Source organism: Salvelinus fontinalis, chromosome 25, assembly GCF_029448725.1.
Source record: "Salvelinus fontinalis isolate EN_2023a chromosome 25, ASM2944872v1, whole genome shotgun sequence".
In the NCBI taxonomy this organism is placed as follows: domain Eukaryota; kingdom Metazoa; phylum Chordata; class Actinopteri; order Salmoniformes; family Salmonidae; genus Salvelinus; species Salvelinus fontinalis.
In genome coordinates this window covers 33089465-33110619 of record NC_074689.1, presented here as the reverse complement: position 1 = coordinate 33110619, position 21155 = coordinate 33089465, and the positions used below count along the sequence as shown (strand labels likewise).

Genomic DNA, 21155 nt, shown 5'->3' with positions numbered 1-21155 from the left:
CTCTCTCTCTCTCTCTCTTTACACTATCAGGCCAAACAGATGTCTAAAAGTCATTCAGCCCAGCCCTGTCGAGACCTCCCCACCCCAGCATCTAGATGCTAGCCCCCGGAGATTTTAGAATATCAAAAGATACCTAATGTTTAGACACCACCCAATACCCTATGTTTGAACCAAATGGCTGGTGTTTGAACCACATGCCTTAGGCTTCAAAGATAACTTTTAGGCTGTTTTTAGCGCGAAAAAATACGACACCACGCGAGTCATACGGCTACAAAAGCTAAGCAAAACAGGTCCCCCCTGTTAGCTTCGTTTTCGCGCATTTACCCTACAGCATTCCCCCAGGAATAGTTATCGGACGGACCCCGTTAAAAAAGATCATCTGGTAAAAACCCTCCTCATGGATATTTCTCAAGGTTAGTTCTGGAAATAAATATTTACATATGTTATATATTAGATTTGTTTGTTCTTGGGAATTGTTTGAAAACGTTGTATGTTATAGAAATATTAAACAGGCCTTAGGGCCCGGATTCTTAACGTATAAAATGTCAATATTAGCTAAAATGATTAGAGCTTTAATATTATCTAATGTTTTTTTTTAGATTCTCAAACCTTCACTCAGATTCTCCGAGATATAACTGAACTCGAACCGGCCGTAGGGTCTCCGGAACAAATTGCTTACATCCCAACGCCGACCCTGAATTGTAGTAAGTAAGATTCAAGAATTCCGTAAGAATATTTATACCTTAAAAACAAAAAGTATCGGCATCTTATATTAAAAGTTATTTTATGTGTTTACAGCGGAAATACATCCTAGAACGGGTGCCATAGGGAGTCTACACGGTTTCTGTGAAGGATATGCCTACGAGACAATTGTGCCCTACTCCCAGGATGTATTTACACACAAGCCGCAAACAGAGACTTTAAAAGGCCTGTCAACTCCCCTGACCCAGGACCGTTGGACGCCCCCTATTAAACACCAACGGACAATCAGGGCCCAGATCCACAGGTCCGCTTCACCCGAACAATACTACTGGGAGGGTATTCACGAGACAGAGTTACAAGGACAAGGTATGAAACAATTATCATTTATATATATATATATTTTATTTTTATGCCTGAATATGTTTAAACATGTACTAATGCTGTTTTTTTTTAAATTTCAGGCTCACAAGCTACAGACCAGGCAGATGCTATAATTAGGGTTGCCCAAAGACATGTTCCCGAGTTCTCAGAGCTTCTTCAGAACAGCCCTCTTCAAAAAAGCCGAGGTATTTAATTAATGTATTGTTAATATATAGGCTTATATCTGAAATGTATTTTACATTTTTATCAAACATATTTTAGGGTTAATAACCTATTTTTCTGTATGTATTATTTTTAATGCAGACTCCTCGCCTGCTTATAAAGACCTCCAAGAAGCTACACATCTAGATCCCGAGGAGGCGCCAAAGACCCCAGTCACCAGAACAGCGAAGCCTGATGATTTCAAAGTTTTAAATGACATTTCTGAGGTAGACGATTTGATGTTCTGTGAAGTGGCCAACCTTATTGAAGCGGCCAATTCTGGTGGGGCAACAGCCTCTTGTGAAATAGACCAAGCCGTGCTTTTCAAGGCTTTTACACAGGGTTTAAAATCACGAAAGGCTTTACTTCAACGTCGTATGGGTATTCTATTCGAACATCAATACAATCAGGATGTGTCATTCTGGCGTAGAGAGCTTCCCCGCATGTTAAACAACAGTAGGGTTAAAACAAGCAAATACCTCCGTTAAAAAACACATATGTAAAAAAACACAAGCACACACATCCTTAAGTAGAGAAATGGCGCCCCCTATAGACCTAAGCGAGACAATTGAAACCCTCTTAGCGGAAATCCCTACAGAGCTCCAAGATATAATTAACCATATGAATGATTCTGGGCTAATTGACATAGGGGCTATAGATGAAAACCTATTATCCCAGATTCCCTCCGAACTCATTGAAATTATTACACGTATGAATGAGTCAGGGTCTGCAGATGAAAACAGGTTATCACAGATACCCGAATCAATCATATCTTTAATTACCCAGATGAACGAGAGCCCAAGGTTTAATTCTGCACCCCCTACACCTCTAAGCCATCCTTTAACACCCTTGTTCGAAGAGGAAACCCAATACGATGTTTTTGAACAGCTGAACAAATGTCTATCAAATCTGGAGCGGGAAGGTCTTGATCACAATGTACAGAACGAAAGCCCTAGGTTTAATTCTGCACCACCTACACCTCTAAGCCAGCCTTTAACACCCATGTCTGAAGAGTCTGAAACCCAATACGATGTTTTTGAACAGTTGGACAATTGTCTAGCAAATCAGGATGGGGATGGTCTTGATCGCAGTGAACATGTTTTGTATCGAAATAAATTCCACAATATTGAGGTTCGACAGTTTTTCAATTTCGCATGGGGGGGTCAGATTCGGGAATATGCTGTGTTTTACGTAATGCTTATGGACACTTTGAATGAACTGGTAGATAGAGTTAGAGCTTATAGCCAACCAAGGGATACCTTACAGTTGGAAATTTTTGGAGACAGTCTGCAGAGCCGTGTGTCGCTTATTTTAAATAGGGGTGAAGCAGATCTTGAACAATTTGTTAACCTGCTAGAACGCCTTGTTCAGTCAAATTTAAACGTGCTAGCAGATAGGACCCTCGAACTTGTAGTACAATTAGTCCGGCCACCACAAGGGGGCGGCGGGCAGAGACGTAAACTCGATAGCCTGATGCAGTCCGAAATCATAAGCAATAAAAAGGCCTACCTCATAATCGTTCACAATCATGGTAATAAGCTATGCTTTGCCATAGGTTTGGCCCACTTACTCAGCCCAGGATGTACAGAGCGCGAAGCGTTACAGAAAGCTCAAGAGCTACAAAAGGCTGTGGGTTTAGGTATACAGGAGGCTGTGGCTTTCTCCGACATAGGCAAATTTGAAAACTTTCTGAATATCAAGATTGTGGTTTTGTACCACAGTAGAGCTAATGACGCGCTCTTGAAGTTCCAAAATATACAAGAACCACACCCTAAGACTATGTACTTTTATGTGCAAAATGAGCATTACTATGCCGTAACTAACATCACAGCATTTTTAGGCGCCCCATATGTCTGTCCAGGCTGTCATACCGGCTACACCCGCCAGGGGGGGCACTCGTGCCGTTATAACTGTTCAGTATGTCTGGATAAACATTGCCCTATGCAACCGCTAAACTTGACACCCTGTGAGGATTGTCACCGCACATGTCGTTCAGCCTACTGTTACGAAAAACACAAAACTGAAACATGGCACCCCAAGGCCTGTAAATCTGTAAGCATTTGTGACATTAACAAGAAATGTCCAAAATGTCATTGCAATTACAACCTTAAAATAGACAGCCCTAAACCCCATGTTTGTGGTATTCTACATTGCCCAATCTGTAAAGGGCCCTTGAAAAGCAGAGACGCAGAAGTTGTTCAAGAAGTAACACATGAGTGTTACATTCAGCCCTTGGCTGAAGATGAACATACAGAGAAATATGTTTTTTATGATTTTGAGACAAATCAGCAATCAGGGGTTCACTTGCCTATTTTTGTATCTACCATGACTTTCACCGGTGAAAAGTGGTCGGCCGAGGGGCCCGATTGCGCCCGACTCTTTCTAAAACATTTTAGAAAGGCCCAGTACAGAAACTTCACGTTTATAGCACACAATGCGCGCGCCTATGACTCCTATCTGCTTCTGAACCCTTTGATACAGCAAGGCGTGGCGCCCAGTGTCATTGCTCAAGGGAGTAAAATCTTATGTTTTGTTGACCACGCCTTCAAACAGAGATACATTGACAGTTTAAGCTTCTTACCCATGAGATTGGCTCAAATGCCAGAGGCCTTGGGTTTTGAAAACTCGGTCAAAGGCTATTTCCCCCACTTCTTCACATCTGAGGAGAATCTACATTATATAGGAGCTTATCCAGCCCCCGAAATGTACGGTTGTGATCAAATGTCTACCAAAGAGCGTGAGAAATTCATGACTTGGTACGAGACAGTAAGACATGGAACTTTTGATTTTCATAAAGAGATGGAATCATACTGTGACAATGACGTGGTTATACTACGTGAAGGATGCCTCAGATTCAGAGAAGAGGTAATCAAAGATGCAGGCATTGACCCCTGGAGCTGTACAACTATTGCATCCGCGTGCATGAAAACCTATCGTACACACTATCTAACTCCAGCATCTATAGCGATCCCATCGCCAGACAACTACCGACGACAATTCAAGGCCTACTCTAGTGGCTCCATTCAATGGTTGGAGTACCTAGCCCAGGATAAAAATGTTTTTATCCAACATGCTTTGAATCGGGGGGAGAAGGCTTTTGGGCCTTACCATGTAGATGGATACACACAGATTGACGGTGTTGAGACAGTGTATGAGTACAACGGTTGTTTCTTCCACGGTTGTAAATTATGCTTTGTCCCCCAGGCCATGTGTGTCCTAACCCAAAAGACTTTTGGGGAAATGTACCAAGAGTTTCAAGACAAACTGAATTCTTTAAAGGCTACATACGGGTTAAAAGTTGTGGTTTTGTGGGAACACGAATGGACAGCCCTGAAAAAGGCGGATCCTCATGTTCAGGCCTTCCTTACCCAATATGACCCTCCAGAGCCCCTGGAACCGAGACAGGCCTTGTTTGGAGGCAGGACCAATGCTTTGACATTGCGTTATGTAGCTCAACCCGACGAGACAATAGGCTATGTAGATTTTACATCCCTATATCCTCATGTAATGAGTTCTTCATGCTATCCTATAGGGCATCCTGAAATTATTCACAGCGACTTTGACGAACCCCAAAATTATTTTGGTTTAATCAAAGCGACTGTCTACCCTCCTAGGGGTCTGTTTATACCTGTGCTGCCTTACAAGGGGTCTAAAGGAAAACTTTTCTTTCCCCTTTGTCGCACATGCTGTGAACACAACAACCAGGAAAACCCATGTGATCACTCAGATCAAGAAAGAGCCCTGACAGGTGTCTGGGTCACCGTTGAATTCTCTAAGGCTTTGGAGAAGGGGTATCGTGTGGCCAAAATCTTTGAAGTGTGGAACTTTTCCAGGAAATCAGACACACTTTTTAAAGAGTACATCAAGACCTTCTTGAGATGCAAGCAGATGGCTTCAGGCTATCCAGCATCGGTTACAGATGAAGAAAGTAAAGAGAAGTACATTCAAGACTACCATGACAGAGAAGGCATACTTCTTGACCCTGACAGAATACAGGTCAACAAAACCAAAAGAAATGTTTCGAAATTGTACTTGAACTCCCTTTGGGGGAAGTTAGCGCAGAGAAGCAATATGCTAACAACTTCGATCATTAAAGACCCGGAAGAATTTTTGGAATTTGTTTTTTCGGACCAATACGAAATTTCACATTTTTCATTCTTGAGTCAAGACATTGCCTTGGTGCAATGGCGGCGCAACCCAAAGTGGGTTCTACCCCCAGGTAATGTAAATGTGTTTCTTGCAGCATTTACCACAGCCTATGCCCGACTTGAACTGTACACCCTCATGGAACAGCTTCAGCGGCGGGTTCTTTACCACGACACAGACTCTGTGGTCTATGTAAGCAAGCCGGGGGATTGGAACCCCCCACTCAGCAACTATCTTGGGGGTTTAACTAGTGAACTCGCCGAGGGTGACCATATCACAGAATGGTCCTCATGTGGGCCCAAAAGCTATGCTTTTAGGACTAAAGACAATCACGTGGTGTTGAAAGCCAAAGGCGTGACTCAAAACTACGAAAATGCCCCGCGTGTAAACTTGGAATCAATCACGCGCTTGGTCGACGGGTTCGTAAATGACAAGAATAGTGACTTGGAGATTTTGACCTCCTACAACAAAATAGTGAGGGATAAAAAGGGGTTCCATCTAAGAAACGCCCCACTCACTAAAAGATTCAGGGTAGTCTATGACAAGAGACGGCTATTGCCTGACGGTACCACATTGCCCTTTGGCTACTGACTTAGGCTACAAGCCCCAGTGTGTCTTAAAGCTTAAGATATAATGACGGCTGTCGAGGATTTTGACCCCCGTTTAAAACTGCCCTTTTCGGCCTTAATTGCAGGCCCATCAAACAGTGGTAAAACTTTTTTTGTAAAAAGTATTTTAGAGAATTCTGAACATGTGTTATCTCAAAAGCCTGACAATATTGTATGGTGTTATTCCTGTTACCAACCTCTGTATGATGAATTATTGAAGACAATAAAAATCAAGTTTGTTGAAGGAATACCCGATTCTCTGTCTGATGATCAACTTCTCCCCCCACATATACACAATCTGCTTGTTTTGGACGATATGCTATTTGCTGGTAGCGAACATCCAGAAATTGCAAGAGCTTTTACCCAATATACTCATCATAGAAACCTGTCCGTGCTTTACTTGGTCCAGAATGTGTTTCACCAAGGTAAAAATAGCCGTACCATTAGCTTGAATGCCAACTACATGGTATTGTTTAAAAATCCTAGAGACAAACTGCAAATTAGCACTCTAGCTCAGCAGATGTACCCTGGAAGGAAATCATACTTTATGGAGAGCTATGAGGACGCTACCAAAGAGCCATTTTCTTATTTAATCGTGGATTTAAAAGCAAATACTCCAGAACAGCTTAGGCTACGTACAGGTCTGTTTCCGTGGGAGCGGCCTGCTGCATACCTTCCTAAAAAGTAAACGCTATGTCTCTGCGTTTAAAAAGAAACCTGCCCCTTTTGACAAGGCTAGTTGGGTCTACAGCTAAAGGACGGAAGGCCATCTTGGGTAGTTGTTCTTCAGATCTCATATTAGCCTTATGTGAGATTGCTTTGAATCTTCTCAAAGGACGCATTCCACTCACCCTGAACCAATTGAAAAAATTAAAGAGACAAAAGACCGCGATCAAACTCTTTGCCAATAAAAGGGCCAGTCTTCAAAAGAAAAGACATAGTATACAACAGTCTGGAGGTTTTCTCATACCTTTACTCAGTATAGCTGTGCCCTTCATCACCAGCCTTATTGCTGCCAGACGTGGGGGTTGAACACGCGGTGTGATGGCCACTAAAATGTACTTGGTGCCACAACAAGAGTTGGATAGACTTAAAAATCAAATGCAGGGTCCTGAAAATATCAGACAAACAGCTGAAAATGATTTGGATACGGCCATGAAGGATGTTTTGAACCGAAAAGGATTGAACCCTTATGATAAGATCCAAAAATACACAAACCTAATGCAAAGATATTTGACTCTGGTAAAGCAAGGGGCGAGAGAGAGCAACCATTTAACACTTTCCCTACCGGACCCTTTAACAGATGTCGAACCTAACGATAGCCAGGCCCCGGTAAGGCCTGTACCGGCGCTCTTACCTAGTGAAGATCCTATGTCTGGTGAAGCTCAAATGCCTTTTGAAGATAAAGTTATGCATGACCTACTGACACATGTGCCTTTACGTAACCGGAAGAATGTTAAATACATTATGAACAAGATAAAAGACTCAAAGGGATTAGCTGCTTGGAACGATTCTGGAGAGTTTATACTTCAGGGCGCTGTTGTTAGGGGTTCCCATATGGTGGACTTAGTTAAAAGTACCACGGCTGCCCACAAGGTTGCTGATGACCGAAGGCCTCCCGGCTGGCGTCAGTTTCTTAAGGCCCTGGCAATCCTGAACATTCCCCTCTCGGGTGTACCCAACCATAAGCTTCGTCAACAGATTCAAGCTTTAAAACAAAAGCCTTCAACGAGATACAGCACCCCTAAAGATGCCCCAACGACACCGCCCCCCTATGAAAGCGATGATGCTAACTCATTTACTCCCATGAACGTCTCAGGACCTTTTCCTAATCCCGATCTCTCGGCGTGGTTAGACTTTTGAAAATGACTTTTGAATGACTATGATTAAATTCAATAAAATGTTTTATTTGAAAAATAAGCAAATTAACATTTGTGGCATTCTTGAAACATATGACGTGAGCATACGCCTTGATTACGCGTTCTTAAACGACACACATTTGAACACTTTTGATATTTTCTAACAAAACAAGATACAAAGTGATCATTACTTCTTAAATCATCCTTATAAAGAAACATAACATCTTCAAAAGAAACTCCCCGGGCTCTTTGGCACAGGTAAAATACACAGTGGTGACCGCATGTAGTGGAAAGGTTATCTTGCACTTGTTTGATGCTGTAGTAGATCTTTGAACCGTTTAGGGTCAAAAAATCTTTAATAGATTTAGGGAAATGTGAAAAACCGGGGGGAAAGCCATAGGAATCAAAAAAAGTTGAGATTTTTCTTCCACCTTCCTGTTCTAATGTCATAGCTAGCCAATGTTCACCAGGCATGTGTTTAGGATGGGTATTGACAATAAACATTGCAGGCCTCTCAGGCCATATCTCAATAGGTAATTCATCACAGGCCATCACTCCACAAAATTGTTTTCCAATCAAGCGGCTCATGAGCCCTTCCAACTCTTGGGTATTCATGTCTTTGCTCAAAGGTCCTTAATAATAATCCACTAAGACCTGTCTTCGGGCATTCACTTCCAAGATTGAATCAGAGCATGCGTAAACAATCATGCTAACTGTACAGGTTAAAGGTGTACGGAAACGCATTTCCAGCCTGAGGTTACCTTGGGACATCACAGACAGATTTCCTGAGGTGTCATCATCAGGTGATAAATTGAAAGCATACAAAGTGTAACCCTCTGCAAAATCATTTCTGTCAATAGGCAAAGAGAGATCTTTTAGATGCCTCCCTGTGGCCAGGAATAGATTGTAAAATTCTCGCACAGATATGTTGTTGTTAAATTGGGGTTGGAAAGCCTTAGCAGGAACCTGACGTCCGTCCTGACAGAGAGCTACATACTCTGCATTGAAGTGTTGAAAATTAAAGGGTTTTTTATCTAAACTCCCCGTATTAGAGGCGTGATCAACCAGACCTATAACCACATATCTAGGTAAAGGGCCTAGAAATAGGTTTTCTTGACTGCAGATTCTACTGCCCACAGGTATGCTAAAGGTTTTCATGGTAATTCTTTGGAGAGGGTAAAGGGCATTTCCTTTCATCAAAGCATGTGAGTGACCCAGGCGTACTGCCGGAGATACAGACACTTTTTTAATAAAAAGGGTGGCCCCCAACACTTTCAAACTAAAATCCCCGTCTTGGGGAGACATCAGGCAAAACTCATCCTTGGCCCTGGTTAATTTTAATCTTAAATCAACAGAATTTAGGAGCAACCGTTCTTGAAAGAAAATGTCAGAGTGTATAGGGCCTAGCAAATGAAACTCTCGAGATTCGGCGCAGTAGCGAGCGCGTGCCGCTAGGCCTTTGTTCGCCCCCGTGGAAGGGTCTGTCGATTCCATAGAGACTCCTGCAGTATCCTTGCTAAACAACCCGGCGCTAAATTGTGTTTTGAGAGTGTCTTCGGAGTAGTTTAGCAAACACTCCATGATGGCTCTATATGGGTATGTGGCGCTGCTTTGACTGATTAGGCGTTCACCCAAAGTCACATCCACTTGGGAGAAGATGGTGGCCAAGGGGTAATTAATGAGACTCACTTTGGCATCGCCTGCAATATTAGACCCATCTCTTTTGGTCACTTTTAGACGTAAATGCACCAAGGTGTTGTTGAGGTCCAGATAGTTGTCACCGTGGCCTGGTATGAAAAATTCGATAGGCCCGTTATCTGTAATAGCCGAGAGGGGGGCTATCTCCACATAACTGGACCTGTCTATTGAATGCTGCGTTAACGGTGCCGTGAAAAGATCGAGTTCTGTCTTTATAGCTTCAGAGGACATTCGGTGTAAAAGAGCCATGTCACTTATTCTTTTAGAAAATACTTCCTAGTATTCTTTTTGGTCCAGACCTCCTCACTTTACCACGTCTTTGACTTACTGAGGTTCTTTTAACAGTTAACCTCCGCTTTTTAGGTGCAGGCCTGCGTCTTAAACCTGGGGGTCTCTTTTTTGGCCTTCGAGACAATATCATAAGACCCGAGCCTTCTTGATGCTCCACCTCTGGTGACGCTCTGCGGGTCATAGCATTTGCTACAACCTCACTTACTATATTTTTAGCCGCGGATTTTAAGTGTGGTTTGGCTATGCTGAAGCCTCTCTTCATAAACGGTAAAACCATCCTAAAGAGGTTACGAAATATACCCCCTATCCCCGCACCATACATTGTCGGTGCTCCATGATATCCTGGTAGTCCATTACCAACTTGATCCACATAGTATGAAACATAACGGTTGGGGTCGAGCTGAGGGTGCTCCATAACCCTTTTATTTGGTATTATGTTTATAAATATAATACCAAATATTATATATGTAGAGAGGTTTTGGTGGGTCTAAAGTGTAGTTTTACAATCGTTTTACCATAAGTAAATTCAATGTTTTCGTTCTGATCCGTTTTAAGCTCAACCAGAATGTTTTCAATATATTTCTTGCTGACGGGTACGTAGTGCGGCTTGTCATAATTGACAGTGACGATGTCCCCATCCTTTCCGTCTATATGAACTGTTCTCAGGAGGGGCACACATGTGTCTCCGACCCTTTGATAGGTTATGATGTCGGTATACACAAATATGTTGTAAAAGCCTGCATGGATATCCGCAGGGAATGGGAATAATTTATCTTTCACATACGTCCATTTATTGGGACCCATCCCCAACATGTAGGATAAATTACCGCTGGTCTTTATACCCCCGTTAGCAGGCCCTGAGATTTGTATCCTTTTATGGATTGGATTGTAGAATAGGAATATTTCCATCTTGTTTAGGGTTAGGTGTTCATTCAACTCTGAGACGATCCTGTCGACGGTTCTATAGAAACCTTTTTTAAGCTTAATAAGTTTTGCAGGTTCCGATAACTTTTTGCAATAAAAATCACGGTCCTTATCTTTGATATTATACCAACTATGGGGGTATGTAATCTCGCTGAGACCTACTTCCCAAGCCTCGGATAACTCTATAGGCTTTGGAAAATTGGTTGTATAATTCGAACTCTGATTATTACGATATATATGTGCAGACGCATTACTGGGGAGAGTCAGGTAGAAGCCGCTGTGTTCCATGATGCACTCGTGTGTACACGAGAATGAGGAGCTAGTTATCAGGACTGTGGGTTTAAGTTAATCCCCGTTGCCTCCACCACATCATGCTCCAATACCCAACTGTTGAACTTTTGGGGCCAGTTTTTCCAGCGGACCAGCAACCATTTTTTACCCTTTTCTCTCTTCTGATCTAGAATCTCCTCCACGTGAAAGACTTTGTCTTTACCCAACTGGACCTTCTGTAATTCCTTTTCATAAAAAGATCCCTCTATAAGCTCCCCGTCATAATCTTGTAATTTGTAGACAGAGGGTATGCGTGGCAGACATTCTGTAACGGTGAACAACTCAGAGCTAAAGCCTTGTTCGTATTTTTTGTCGAAAACACCCCTCAATTTAGATATACGCACCAAGTCACCCACGTTGAATTTAAAGTTAATTTTTTTCTTACGGCGAACGGGGAACAAACCATACAGATTTTTAAAGACTTGAAAAGAGTTTTCAGAAGACACCTCCGACGGCTTCATCCTTATACTCTTATGATAATTGTTATTGTAACCCGTTACTAAATCCTGAACTATATCGAGATATCGGTGTGTGTTGTGAGCTGTAAAATATCTCCACATCCGCTCCTTCAAAGTCCTATTAAAGCGTTCCACAACCGAAGCTTTCAAATCCGAGCCTGTAGCAAAATGTATTATTTTATACTTATTCATCAGCTTCTGAAATGTTTTATTGAAGAATTCTTTTCCTCCATCAGTCTGCACTTTATTGGGTGCTCCTCCTGCCTTCAAGATCGAGTCAAAGGCCCGGGTTACCTCGGCCCCGCTCTTATTTTTTAAAACCCTTACAAAGGCTACTTTAGAGAAAATATCTATAACCGTTAGCATGTAGCGATTTCCATCATTTTTATCGGCAAGGGCCTGCATGTCGCATAGATCCGCCTGAAATTGGGATAAGGGATGCGTAGAAAAAACTCTATTTCTTGGAAAATGTTTTCTTACAGATTTATGGAGAGTATAGGCATCCTGCTCTGATAACCACTCACTCACTTTAGCATCGCTTAACAGGCTACCTGTTTCTTCGGCTATTGCTCTCTGTAAACGCTCTTTACCACCATAAGACCCGGGGTTAGCGGGATTATAATAAATGTTTTTCAACAGCTGTTCAGCCATCCTTCTTGCCTCTCTGAGGGACAATAACGTTAATGAGCCACTTTCAAATAACGACAACATTTCAGTTTGAGAATTTTTATTTTTTTAACACCAAGTATTACGTATACAACCAATTCAGGATTTGTTGCAAGATACAAGTCCCAGTTTTCTCAACAATCACATCATGCAACACCCTGTATATATGGTTTAGATTTACAGGTTTGTGTCGCTGAATTTTTAAAACACACACGGATATATAAGTATATAAACAACAAATATGATACACGTTCACATTAAATGGGGGTTCAAACAAATAATGCAAAATCTTAGCCAAAGTTACTTCTAGCTCTTCAGACTCATCAACAATTCTTGATACCATTTGTGTCCATTGCAAACTACCACCCGTATGTCGTACATGATTCATGATTTGTTCCATTTTCAACAAACGCTCGACATTAGCCCAGGTATTGTGTGTCGTGTAGAACGATACATTATTCACTTTATTTTCAATAATCTGATGCATAACATTTGTAAGGTCTCTCAAAAGAAAAAATGTATTTATTCGCTCCAACATCGTAGACACATAGTTACCCATAGCTCTAAATAACAAAATGTCACTCGGTCTCTTGGGATTTATTGAGCCAGAAAAGCACCACATCAGCCACCACAGCTTCCCGGTATTTGTTGTCGGTCACCAGGGTGTGTCGGATTTCTTTGAGTTTCTCGTGGATGAAAATTGCCTCCTTCAGTTCATGTAGGAAGGCCTCGGTTACCCCGTAAACTCTGGGGATAGACGGCACAAGACCCATAGACTCCAGGGCGCTGACCAGCGATGGTATAAACCTGCGGGACCACAGTCTTTTCACCAGCTCCTCAAAATGATTGAAAAAGTAGTATCTCGGAGGGTCGTATAGGCAAGGATGACGACGCTGGCTGGGATGATTGATCCCACAGCCGATGCATTTTTCTCTTATATAGTCGCCAATCACCAAGTCTAAAAGTGTAGCTACAGAGGCCTTGATGGTATCCAAAAAAATAGTACTGACCACCCCATCAAACACATCCTCAGGCTGGGTACATGTAGGGGGTGTCGAGGGTCTTGCCAGGGGTGAGTAGAGTGTAGGGCTGCGAGGCATTGAGTCCTTAGTTTCGGGGCCCCATGACGTAGCGGAGTCCTCGTAGAAGGTAGGGATATCCATGGTCTATGATGAAATGAAGAACCGGCTGCTTTTGCTTTTATTGTAGAACCCCGCCTTTGGGTATCTGGGCGTGGTTAAAGACTCCCCGTACTTAGTTTTCTTCTGAAGTTGTATCTTCTTGAGGCTCTTTTGAAACGTAATCTTCAAGATTCGTATATATTATGCACTTCTTTAAATGCACAAGGCTCTGCCTCTGTTGGCTCTGTACAAAGAGATCATCCAACGCCTTCAACATGTTCAATTCCAGTACATCCCAACTTTTAAAAGGAATAAGCAGACGCAGTCTGGTATCCCCAGTATGGCCCCCCTCCCGAAGGTTTTGGTTTCGGATTTCCTGGGTGCCGATATAGAACTCCAAGCCGCAGGGACGTCCATTCTGTCTTTGTATTTTCACCCTGTGAAATATTCGTCCTGAGGAGTCAGGGGTACCTTCCCAACGGGTCTCGTGCCCCGTGAACACACTATACCCCTTGGTGATAAGGCGCAGTTCAGGACACACAACCTTGCGAAAAACCGACCAGTCTTCAACACCATAGTCCAAGCCTACAGTCTGGTCTGTATATTCTTCTCCTTCAGCGACCGTATAGAGGGTCACTCTACAGGCCACGTAATCAAACCGATACCCCCACAGCTGTCCATTAGACATCAACACTTGATCTTTCAGCGCATTTGATGGAGGTATTTGGCTTCTATACACATTTAAAAAACGTTTTTTTGGAGCATCATATATTGCGGGTTGATACTTGGCCCGTGCTCTATGTACCAACCGAGGACCCGCTTCAGTTGTTACAGTCATCACCGCTTTGCCACCGATCCCAAATTCCATGGTTATTCTTAAGATCTTGTACAGTCTTAAACAGGAATTGTTTTGGGGTTTATAAGGCTTCTGCAAAGCCAGCCTCTTTGAAATGTTCATTAACAACCCCCAACACTAGACATCCAGGAACAGTTTGACATGACACCTGGTCACTTACCCCAAAAAGCCCAGGATGTCCTGACCGGAAGCCCAAATATGGGCATGCCCCCCTTCTACAAACCATTGGGGCATCAATCACTACATAGGGTCATAAATCATGATCTTTTTTTGATTTACGACATTGACAACTTGACACTTACCCCAAAGACCCCCACCCCGGCCAGGATGTCCTGACCGGAAGCCCAAATATGGGCATGCCTGCTACAACAGGACATAGGGTCATAAATCATTACATAGGGTCATAAATCAGGCTTGGGTCATAAATCATTACCGGTTGACCTGACAACTGGACCCTTCCCCAAAGACCCCCACCTAACCATCAGGGGGTCATAAATCATTACATAGGGTCATAAATCAGGCTTGGGTCATAAATCATTACCGGTTGACCTGACAACTGGACCCTTACCCAAAGACCCCCACCTAACCATCAGGGGGTCATAAATCATTACATAGGGTCATAAATCAGGCTTGGGTCATAAATCATTACCGGTTGACCTGACAACTGGACCCTTACCCAAAGACCCCCACCTAACCATCAGAATGTCCTGACAGGCAGCCCCTTAGGTTCACATAGCGGTCACATAGGCTCACATAGGGTCATCCATCAAATCTTGACGTGTGACATCTACTTTAATCTCTCTATTAGGTCTATGCTCCCCAGTGAACAAGGCACCTGCCTTGCCTGTAGCTTGTAGTTTTGACTGAATGTGTCTGACCCATCCCACCCCCATCCTTGTGTGAAAATGTAGACATTGTAGTCCTGTGTTTTGAGTTACACCATATTCACGGGACAGTGTATGCATTTTCTGTTACAGAGAGTCCTGGACTTTGATGCAGCTGCACAGCCTCATGAGTTTATTTTCACTGATTAAGATGGATTCAATCTAGCTAAAACCAGGCGCCGGGGCCGAACTGTTATAGGACAAAGAGCCGTTGTGAATGTCCCTGGGCAGCGCGGGGGAAATATCACCTTGTGTGCCGCCATTAGTCTGCAAGGAGTTCTCCATCACCATGCCACCCTGGGTCCCTACAATACTGCAACACATAATCATATTTCTGGATGCACTACATAATGCAGCTGTACAGGACGGACCAGAGCAGCACAGGTTTGTTGTCATCTGGGATAATGTTAGTTTCCACCAGGCTGCTCTGGTCAGGGACTGGTTCACCAATCACAATAACTTCACAGCTGTACAGGACGGACCAGAGCAGCCCTGGTTTGTGGTCATCTGGGATAATGTTGGTTTCCACCGGGCTGCTCTGGTCAGGGACTGGTTCACCAACCACAATAACTTCACAGTTGTGTACTTGCCCCTTTACTCCCCATTTCTCAATCCGATTGAGGAATTATTTTCGGCTTGGAGTTGGAAAGTGTATGACCGCCAACCACATGCACGCCTGCCTCTTCTGCAAGCAACGGAGGAGGCATGCGGAGACATTGAGGTGGGGTCAGTCCAGGGTTGGATATGGGGCAAGGCAATATTTTCCCTGTTGCCCAGCCAGGGTTGATATTGCTTGTGATGTGGATGAGGTAATGTGGCCAGACCCTAACAGAAAGCGGGATCCATAAACCCTCCACCCCATCCCTTACAATAATATTTTTTGTTTACCATTGCACTGTAATTTTACGGTAATAATTATTGTTTCCGTGAGTTTACAGTAACATATTGTATTGATTACTGTACTGTACTGAAATGTGAGTAGATGTACTGGACAATCTTTCACAGTGTAACGGTCGTCCTCCTCCTCTTCAGAAGAAGAGGAGGAGTAGGGATTGGACCAAAGCGCAGCGTGATAGTTTGACATAACGAATTTATTATATCCAGACGAAACACGATAAACACTTTAAATGATTACCAAAATAACAAAACGACATAGACAGACCTGAACATGGAACTTACATAAATGCACGAAGAACTCACGAACAGGAACAGACTACATACATGAACGACAACGAAACAGTCCCGTGTGGTGTAACATACACAGACACGGAAGACAACCACCCACAAACAAACAGTGTGAACAGCCTACCTTTATATGGTTCTCAATCAGAGGAAATGTCAAACACCTGTCTCTGATTGAGAACCATATAAGGCTAATTACAAATGACCTAAACATAGAAACACAAAACATAGAATGCCCACCCCAACTCACGTCTTGACCAACTAAACACATACAAAAATAACAGAAAACAGGTCAGGAACGTGACACACAGAAGCCTGTATGAGAAAATAAAAAAGGCAGCAGTGTTTTGTATAGAGTACATCAGTGTGTTGCTGCTTTGAAAGAGTAATTTAAATGGTGCATGTGTGTATCATTTTGTTGCAAAAATGCCATTTTGAAAAAGGATTGTTAGGTTTTGATTGCAGAGTTTCATTTTGCCATAGAAATTAGATGTTTATCTCCAAGTGTTGTGTCTTATTTGGCTTGTGTGTAGAGTTTTGACACAATGAGCCAAATTCCGCAACAAGTGTGTAAGCAATCGCAAAAAACTGTAATACAATATATTAGGATAAATATATCAAAATAGATAGAAAGTGTTCGGAAGTGATCTGAAGTGTTCCGAAGTGATCTGCCATGTTCTAAAGTGATCTGAAGTGATCTGCCGTGTTCTGAAGTGATCTGAAGTGTTCCGAAGTGTTCTGAAGTGATCTGCCATGTTCTGAAGTGATCTGCCATGCTCTGAAGTGATCTGAAGTGTTCTGAAGTGATCTGAAGTGTTCTGAAGTCATTGCAGGCAATCTCAACGCTGTGCGTTACAGGGAAGACATCCTCCTCCCTCATGTGGTACCCTTCCTGCAGGCTCATCCTGACATAACCCTCCAGCATGACAATGCCACCAGCCATTACGCATTCTTGGCATACAACACAAGGTTTATGAATTTTATCAAAGCTTTCCTAGCCTTATTGCTGAATTGCCAAATTGACTAATTGTGAATCAATTTCAATATAGAAGCGCTTCATTTGCTGTTCCATTGTGGAACTTGATATCACGCTCATTGGAATTTCATTTGCTTTTTTCTCTTTCTGTTAGCTTCTAATTTTTAACCTACACATTTTCTCTCTCTCGTCACAGATCAGTATAACCTGACTGATCCATTTCCAGGGTTAGTTAGCATAACCAGTCTGTTTGTGGTGACTGATCCATTTCCAGGGATACGGTTAGGGTTAGTTAGTTAGTATAACCCGTTTGTCTGTGTGATCCATCTCCAGGTACACAGCGGTGGTGATGCCTGTCCTCTACAACACCACACACAGCTCCAGGAAGCGTGTCTCGGTCATGATCGCGACAGTGTGGATCCTGGCCTTTGCAGTATCCTGCCCCCTGCTGTTCGGATTTAACACATCAGGTGAGACACGTGAGTACAGGTGAGACACACTCACACCCCCTCGCACCTACACAGTTTGAAATGAACCACTATCCAGTGAGCCCCTATACCCCTGGAAAACTGCCTCCCTAGCCAGTGAGTCAGGTCTTGATTGTAGTGAATGATCTCTATTACTCAGTGTGTGTTGTTTCTCTCCATTTGTCAATTAAGTCCAGGCTTTTTCAGAAATTCACCAATTTGTTCACACCAATGTTAGGTCTATGGGGTAATCTATCAGTCTCATTATAATAAACCATATTAAAATCCCCACCAACTATAATCTGACTGGATGGATATTTTCTCAGAAGAAGTAAGTTATTTGGAGGACTAGAACAGTATCCATATACATTACACAACACAAATAATCTGTCCATGTGGTTGATGACCGCTACTAGCCAATGTCCATTAGTGTCCATCTGAGTAAACAAAAATGTCCCTTTGAAATTGTGTGCTAAAATTGCAACCCCAGCTGCATGATTAGTCCCGTGGACAAGAAAATGTCACTGCCCCACTGATTTTTATTAATCTATATTTCGTATTCGTATTTTGTTTTTAGGTACAATTTATAAATAATTATTCAACTGCATTGTTGGTTAAGGTCTTGTAAGTGAGCATTTCACTGTAAGATATACACCTGTCGTATTCAGCGCATGTGACACATTTTATTTGATTGCATTTTCCCCAAAATTATAGTCCTCTTTGCATGAATGTGTTTCTTGAACGAATATAAGATCTGCGTTGCAGTCCTTAAAAAAAAGACGTTTTCCTCTTCAACCGGTTTCGTATCCCCCTGGCTTTGAATGACATAAACTTCATGTCCATATATACAAAATAGAAAGGAAAATCCTATGATATCTTAACCCTCCCCTCTCTATAAAAAGTTGCTTCATATACAGTACCAGTCAAAAGTTTGGACACACTTACTCATTCAAGGGTTTTTCCTTAATTTTACTATTTTCTACATTGTAGAATAATCTTGAAGACATCACAACTATGAAATAACACATATGTAATCATGTAGTAACCAAAAAAGTGTTAAACAAATCTAAATATATTTTATATTTGAGATTCTTCAAAGTAGCCACTCTTTGCCTTGATGACAGCTTTGCACACTATTGGCATTCTCTCAATCATTTCCATGAGGTAGTCACCTGGAATGCATTTAATTGAACAGATGTGCCTTATTAAAAGTTAATTTGTGTAATTTCTTTCCTTCTTAATGCGTTTGAGCCAATCAGTTGTGTTGTGATTAGGTAGGGGTGGTATACAGAATATAGCCCTATTTGGTAAAAGATCAAGTCCATATTATGGCAAGAACAGCACAAATAAGCAAAGAGAAACGACTGTCACGATCGTCATAATAACTGGACCAAAGCGCAGCGTGATCTGGGTTCCACATCTTTTATTACTATGTGAAACTCAAAGCGAAACAATAAACGAACAAACGAAAGGTGAAGAAAATGCAGTGCTCACAGATACTACACAAAAACAAGATCCCACAAAGCACAAAGGGGAAATGGCTGCCTAAATATGATCCCCAATCAGAGACAACGATAAACAGCTGCCTCTGATTGGGAACCATACCAGGCCAACATAGAAATATAATTACCTAGATGACCCACCCTAGTCATAAGAAGGTCAGTCAATTCGGAAAATGTCAAGAACTTTGAAAGTTTCTTCAAGTTCAGTCGCAAAAACCATCAAGCGCCATGATGAAACTGGCTCTCATGAGGATCGCCACAGGAATGGAAGACCCAGAGTTACCTCTGCTGCAGAGGATAAATTCATTAGTTAACTGCACCTCAGATTGCAGCCCAAATAAATGCTTCACAGAGTTCAAGTAACAGACACATCTCAACATCAACTGTTCAGAGGAGACTGCACGAATCAGGCGTTCATGATCAAATTGCTGCAAAGAAACCACAACTAAAGGACACCAATAATAAGAAGAGAGTTGCTTGGGCCAAGAAACATGAGCAATGGACTTTAGACCACTGGAAATCTGTCCTTCGTTCTGATGAGTATACATTTGCGATTTTTGGTTCCAACAGCCGTGTCTTTGTGAGACGCAGAGTAGGTGAACAGATAATCTCTGCATGTGTGGTTCGCACCGTGAAGCTTGGAGGAGGAGGTATGATGGTGTGGGGGTGCTTTGCTGGTGGCTCTGTCAGTGATTTATTTAGAATTCAAGGCACACAACCAGCATGGCTACCACAGCATTCTGCAGCGATACGCCATCCCATCTGGTTTGCGCTTATTGGGACTATCATTTGTTTTTCAACTGGACAATGACCCAACACCCCTCCAGGCTGTAAAAGGGCTATTTGACCAAGATGGAGAGTGATGGAGTGCTGCATCAGATGACCTGGCCTCCACAATTACCTGACCTCAACCCAATTGAGATGATTTGGGATGAGTTGGACCGCAGAGTGAAGGAAAAACAGCCAACAAGTGCTCAGCATATGTGGGAACTCCTTCAAGACTGTTGGAAAAGCATTCCAGGTGAAGCTGGTTGAGAGAATGCCAAGAGTGTGCAAAGCTGTCATCAAGGCAAAGGGTGCTACTTTGAAGAATATCAATTATAAAATATATTTTGACCTGTTTAATGGTTTTTTGGTTACTACATTATTCCATAGGTGTTATTTTATAGTTTTGATGTCTTCACTATTATTCTATAATGTAGAAAATAGTCAAAATAAAGGAAAACCCTTGAATGAGTAGGTGTTCTAAACTTTTGATTGGTACTGTAGGTCCATTATCTTTTCTATATATTTTCTATTTGGTTTAAGTTGTTTAAGTTAACACTGAAAGCTTTTCTCCATCCCTGTATCACTGGTATAAATGATTCGGGAGACAGACGCAGGAATGGGTCATAGGGTTTTTTATTGTAACAAAATTACGGCTTGCCGTGTAAAGGCACGGGAACGAAGATGAAACAAACACTTTACAAAAACACAGGGTTGAAACCCAAACAAAAGAGCGAGAAGTACCTCGAATAAATAACACAAGTGCACAATGATTAACACACGGTACGAGATCCGTAATCATCTGCGCAATCCACAAGGGTACGAAAGCCCAAAACACACAGCACAGGTACTCACACGCACCAACGGACATTGTAACAGTAATGTACAGCCCAATGGAAACCAAAGGGCACACCTATACAAGTACTAATCAGTGGGAAGTAGGGGACAGGTGTGCGTAATGAATGTTCCGGAGGGATCCGTGACAATCCCCAATTTGTATTTATTTTTATGAAACCTTGCTGCGACCCACAGGTGGGTCCCGACCCACAGCTTGGGAACCACTGGACAAGATGTTCAGCTCAGATCAGGTAGAGGCGTACTGTAAGTGTTTAGTAATTAGACCATGGTCGTGTTCTCC

The 21155-nt window shown here is 42.4% G+C and overlaps 2 protein-coding genes across 6 annotated transcripts in view; both read left to right on the top strand.

Annotated features, from left to right (window-relative positions):
- The window catches only part of drd3 (dopamine receptor D3), a 71082-nt gene that overhangs the window by 30182 nt on the left and 19745 nt on the right, over nt 1–21155 (top strand). Inside the window, exon 4 of one of the 2 annotated variants that reach the window (XM_055881977.1) lies at nt 17617–17753. In XM_055881977.1, the coding sequence (XP_055737952.1) occupies nt 17617–17753 (137 nt within the window). Of the gene's footprint in view, nt 1–17616; nt 17763–21155 lie in introns of both variants that reach the window. The other variant, XM_055881976.1, reaches the window with a different exon arrangement.
- On the top strand, nt 28–6286 carry LOC129823170 (uncharacterized). 4 transcript variants are annotated; one of them, XM_055881975.1, is made up of 5 exons: nt 28–413; nt 600–704; nt 799–1068; nt 1164–1268; nt 1387–3158. In XM_055881975.1, exons 1-5 carry the CDS (start codon nt 398–400, stop codon nt 1770–1772), a joined length of 882 nt encoding a protein of 293 aa, XP_055737950.1. In that variant the 5' UTR covers nt 28–397; the 3' UTR covers nt 1773–3158. The 4 variants fall into 4 exon arrangements, with proteins under 4 accessions (XP_055737950.1, XP_055737947.1, XP_055737946.1 ...); XM_055881972.1 differs by having other exon boundaries at nt 61–413; nt 1387–6286; XM_055881971.1 differs by lacking the exon at nt 28–413 and having other exon boundaries at nt 466–704; nt 1387–6286.